The sequence below is a fragment of the Apium graveolens genome, chromosome 1 (genome assembly GCF_009905375.1).
Source record: "Apium graveolens cultivar Ventura chromosome 1, ASM990537v1, whole genome shotgun sequence".
Lineage (NCBI taxonomy): Eukaryota > Viridiplantae > Streptophyta > Magnoliopsida > Apiales > Apiaceae > Apium > Apium graveolens.
Window position 1 is genome coordinate 182,668,841 of NC_133647.1, and position 6,000 is coordinate 182,674,840.

At 35.4% G+C, this 6,000-nt stretch overlaps 1 protein-coding gene across 1 annotated transcript; it reads left to right on the forward strand.

Annotated features, from left to right (window-relative positions):
- Positions 1 to 4,895: 4,895 nt before the first annotated feature.
- Positions 4,896 to 5,309, forward strand: LOC141712932 (uncharacterized). The gene has a single exon (XM_074516067.1). The coding sequence runs from the start codon at positions 4,896 to 4,898 to the stop codon at positions 5,307 to 5,309; it is 414 nt and encodes a 137-aa protein (XP_074372168.1).
- The last annotated feature ends 691 nt before the right edge of the window (positions 5,310 to 6,000 follow it).

Genomic DNA, 6,000 nt, shown 5'->3' on the forward strand with positions numbered 1-6,000 from the left:
CCTTGGAAAGTAAGAAATAGACAATACACACTCATTCTCTCAAACACTCTCTACTTTTCTTGTTTTTCATTAACCCACTTTACATCCAGATTCTCATTCTCACACCGGAGATGATACCGGGGGACAATCCCTCGCATTCTCTTCCCTTTCAGGTGGCAGCCAATGGCAGATCCTGAGTGGGCTGAAGCATGTTCATTCATCCCGAAGAATATCTGGGCGTAAGAAAATTAAAGGAGAACAGATATTAACTAGACAAAGATGGAAATTCTGTAAGAGTTTCTTTATTCATGTACTAGATCAGAGTTTCTATAAGGGGAAAATGTTGATACTAGAGATTTTTAAGAGTCACTTCCATTTTAGGAATCTATTTCATTATGAAATAATACTACCACTCATTTTCTATTTGCTTGTGCTCCTATTTAATAAAAGTATTTAATATTAAAAAATTGCTTAATAAATATATATAAAGAGTATTGTGGGAGATTAATGTAGACTAAATTTCTAAGAGTCAATTTTTATATTATATTTAAATAATGACCAAAGAGGCCGGTAGAGATGTTCTTATAAGAGAGTTAGTTCAACAATCTCCTAAGTTAATGTTAATGAGCAACTCTACTTGATAAGAAATCAGGTCAAACAAAAATAGTCTATATGAACAAGTTGAACGTGATCAAGATTTTAATTCATACTTGATTTGTTAGTAAGACGGTACTTGAGCACAAGAGAAAACCTCGATCAGTTGACTTGTTAGGGCGAAAACACTCGCTAAATTACACGCAAGTATACGCGTTCGCAAGAAATATAGAATACTTTCTAGTTCGTTCCCACGGAGACTTGATTAGGTTAATTTTAGAATGTGCACCTATGCATCAATGTATGATTATACTTCACTATTGAGACAAGTAACACTTTGGGTTGTTGATTAAGTAAAATATTAACTAACATGCAAATAACTAAGAGATTAAAAGGTTGATTTAACTATATGAGACAAACATGGGATTCTAACTTCATTAAATACTTCATTTAAAGTCATTGTTCTTAACCTTAGCATGCAGTGGTGATGACAACTAATCAGATAACACAAAACTAGTAAATGCCAACTTTTGTTGTACGAATACCCTACTACCAGACATCCACAAAAGAGATAGAAACTGAACAGACACCAATTGTGTTGAGACCCTATATGTCTATAGAATTTGACAATATAAAGGTTTAATGAACAAGTTATCTATCGTGATTACATAGGGCAAGTAAGATGGTTAAAATTACCTACGAATCATGCATAATAAATACATGAACCAATGCTAGCATGGCAAGTTCCAAATCTCTATATTCAATATCGCTTCAATAGAGATAAACAAACTATCTTATATGTTCGTGACACACATAAGACGAATACGCACAACCAATACTAGGATATCATACAATCACCACACACATAGGTATCAAAACAATTAACTATAGAAATCCATAAGTAAATTCGTTAGAACCCCATGACAACGATTAGTTCATAACCGAACTCATCGTCACCACGGGTTCCAATGAAAGCATGGTAAATAACTAAGATTAACTAGGTATAAAATAACTGAATAATAATAACAAAGTATGTTAACAAGAGTATTAGGTTCAAACAACAAAGAAAACAAGCATCCAAGATTACAACTTAAGCAAAGAATCACAAGTAAAAATAAGATCTTCTTCTCCTTCGTTGTATTGTGCTATTAGGTCTTCTTGCTGCTATCTCCTTGCTCTTCTATATGAAAAACATCTTTTAAAAGTCTATAAATACCAGCCTAACAGATCAAGATTCCAACAAATCAATCTTATAATAGAATCAGGATTCCTAAAATTCGACATAGCGCGATCGCCCTCAAATCCAGCGCGGCTGCCTCGAGTTTCTGACAAATGGGCGCAGCCGCTCCCAATACTAGCGCGGCCGCCTTGACCTTTTGGAATATCTGAATTTTTCTGCTTTCTTGACCTTCTCGTGCTGCTTCCTTGTGCGTAATCGACCGAGGTTCCATCCTAACACTCTTTTAAGCATAAAACATGCAATATCCATTCCTTCTTTCGAATATGCCTTGAAATGCAAAACACTACGAAAACACATCAAACACGCAAACATCTTGAGTACAAAACACCAATTGAAGCCTTTACGAAGCATTCTAAGTGGATATAAATGCCACTTATCACACCCCCAAACTTGAATCGATGCTTGTCCTTAAGCATAACAGACTCGAAAATAAGAAATAATAATGCATGAATGCAACTAACATGAATGCAATGATCCCCTCAGAATAACTAAACCAATCAATACGCAACATCTCAATGAATACAATTATTCGCACAAAGCACAATCAAATCTCACAAATCAACTCACAAGCCAGAAACGTGTGTGTGTGCAATTGCTTAATAGATATACTTTCGAAACTAGATCAATAACCATAACTTATCTATCACCAAGACAATCACAAGTTCATAAGCAGAATAAACGATAAACACAAAATGATTGACAACACTTCATTTTTATCAGATTCATACTAAGATTCATGCTTTTATTGCTAACACATAACAAAACACATATATGCTTATTTGATCGTGCAATGAGCGAGGTCCACAAAAGATTATGCAATAATACCCATGTAGCGAGCGTTAGGTTAGCGGATCCTAGACTATAAAAGCCTTAGTCACTAGGCACAAAGTCCCCTAGAACTTAATAACTCGAGTATTAAAGATCCCACTCGTGATCAATTATACATAACACATATTTTTTTTTCTTTTTTTTTTCTTTCTTTTTTTCTATTTTTTTCATGTTCTGAACGAGTGCATTTCGCTCCATCTCGCTCAAACCTAGACTACTCATATAAATATGAGCCGGCTACTAGCCATTCGACGCCTAGCCACAACTAGCATTGATATCCAATGTTTTTCTCCAATTTTAAAATCCATGTTATTTCGTCACTAAAAGAATAACATAAATTCTAGACATAAACAAGTGATTAAACCTTGACAAACAAACAAGTCATGATCATGATCTAGCACTCAAGCAACCTATAAGACTTAGTGAAAATTTTCTTATTTCTAGCATGCAAATCAATTCATTAGGAATTAAGATTCCTCTATACAACATCACTACACTCGAATCAACATCACAAATTAATCGGAAAAGTAACCTAAGAGATCATAATATAACGCCAATGCAACTATATGCAACATACTAACATGTTAACAAATACGCAAAATAAAAATAAAAACAAATAACTACATGACAAATATGCAAACTATATGAACTACACACAAATATTCCTTAACTATCACCCCAAACTTAAAAATTTCACTGTCCTCAGTGAAGGTAATCGAAAGGAATCAAGGCATACTTACTCGGAAGAATAAGGATCATCACCCTCCACAGGTGGAGTGTCAGGAGGCGGGTACACAGAATCCTCTCCAAAAACTGGCCATTGTATGTCAGCCCTCGTGGCTCGAAAAGCTGTACCCATTGCCTGAGTAAGATCCTGTGCAAACCTGCTATGCGACTCAAACATCGCATCCATCTGCCTCGTCAAACGCCTATACTGCGTCGAGCCTAAACTAGCACTATCCTCTGTCTCCTGCGGCTATTGCTGCTGCGAAGAACTAATCTCACCAATCTGATTTCTCCATAATGCTCTGCGTGCCTGAGTCGAACCGCCAGCATACATCTGATCAGTTGGCTGGCCACCCGGCAAATGATCATAGTTGTACCCAAGTCCTTTCTCATTAGCCTTCCCACCATACCACTCCTGCATGCTTAAGATCATAGAACTATCGATGGGGGTGCTCGGTAACTGAAGTTGCTCGTGTGCAGACCAATGAACATCCCCCCTAACACAAAGCTTGGTCACAATCGAGGCATTCACAATCTAGGCATAAGGGATAGACTCCGTAGTGCCTCCACGCAAAAATCGCAAAATACCCTGATGAATAACAGTAAAGCTTTAATCTCCTCTTCACTGCCATTTCTCCCCAGATAACCTAATTGTAATTATTTTTTATGTTTTTTTCTTTTTCTGTGCTTCCTCCTGTGACTTGCTGTTTTGGATGAAAAATATAGGGTTGGGCCAAATTTTGTCATGGGCTGACTTCAAAAAATACCCACATCATAAAACTGATAATTTTTTTTTTCACGGGACTGCAGTTTACCACAGTGTTGGTTGTGGCTCCGCCCTAAGCGTAGGAAAATAATGACCAAATGACTAGTTTATATACATAAATATAACGTAATGTTTTGGTATGGTTATTGAGCATAAGAAAGCTGAGTCTGACTCCATTTCATTTTATACGGTTGGCAAAGATTGTGGCTGATAGTTATTGACAGAAAGATACAGTTGTATAGTTAGTTAGTTAGACTTTGTCATTTTTACTATAATAGAATTTGTACCTAAACCTGAATGTATGATTCATTTTTACATTTTACTCTAAACATTCCATATTACTTTCTCTCTCCAAGGCATACGTTTATTATCTACAATTCATCTTCTTCATTGTTGGATTTACATTACTTAATAGAGAAGAAAGCTTGGTTTAACATGGTATCAGAGCTTCAATGACGATCATTCTGCATCTACAAACACATCTATTTCTCATACATTCAGGTTTATTCTAATTGATTATATCATGAATCTATGCTCGTTTAATCCTGTTCGTTGTCGTTCTATTGTTTTCATTAAAGTCGAAATCACCGAATATTCGATTTCTCGGTGTTAATTCATCATCAACGGAAATTTTTTGTTAATTTCTTCTTGAGATTCATTCTTAAATCTCTTTAATCAAAAAATTTCAATTTCAGTTGACTGTTAATCTCATCTAAAGTTGAGTAAATCAAGTCGTTTCTTAACTCTAAATCGATTGATTCAATGACGTCGAGTAGTGTTAATCCATGGACTAGACCTCTTGTGTCATCTCCAGGTCCTGATCCGTCTAGTGCTTTGTATATTCATCCTTCTGATGCAAACACTACACAACTTGTATCTGTCAAATTTAATGGAATAGGCTATAGTAATTGGAAACGTTCTATCATGATGAGCTTATCTGCTAAAAACAAGCTTAGTTTTATTGATAAAACAATCATAAAACATAATGTTGGAACTACTGAGTTTAAAGCCTGTGAACGCTGCAACGATTTGGTATATTCATGGTTATTAAATAATTTAGATGAATCTATATCTCGTAGTGTTCTATTTCTTAAGACAGCTCGAGAGATTTGGCTTGACTTGGAAGATATGTTTGGTTATGCGTCGATGGCACAAATTTACTCTATTGAGCAATAACTTGTTGATCTCAGTCAAGGATCTAAAAGTATCTCAGATTTTTCACAGAAATCAAGGCTTTATGGGATGCTATGAATGACATTTCTCCTATACCTTGTTGTACTTGTAATAAATGCACCTGTAATGTGTCACAAAGAATGTTACAAATGCAACATGATCAGAGGTTATTATAATTTATGATGAAAGTTACTGATATATTTGCCACTATAAGAGGCAATATTTTGATGCAACAACCATTGTCGAGTCTTGCAAATGCTTTTAGGCTGTTTTCTCAAGAAGAAAGACATCAAGAATTATCTACTCTAAGCGCACAAACTGAATCTTTGGATTTTTTTGCTGACAATAGGAAGAGTTATAGGCCAGGAGTACCTTATTCTCAATGAACAGCTAGTGCAGGCAAAGGATATGCTAACTCTGCTGGTTCAACTAGCAATGATTTTGTTTCTTGTTTTAAGAAAGGAAATAACTATTTTTGCACTCATTGCAATATCTCTGGACACAGTGTTGAAAGGTGTTTTAAGCTACATGGATTTCCTCCAAACTTCAAGCATTTAAGGATAAAATATTTGATGTAGTTTCTCACAATTCTTCTAGTGCTGACACAATAAGTGCATCTCTATCTTCTCCTGATAATCATGTTATCAATGTGGCTCAATACCAACAGATGATGGAACTGCTTAATAAGTAGAAT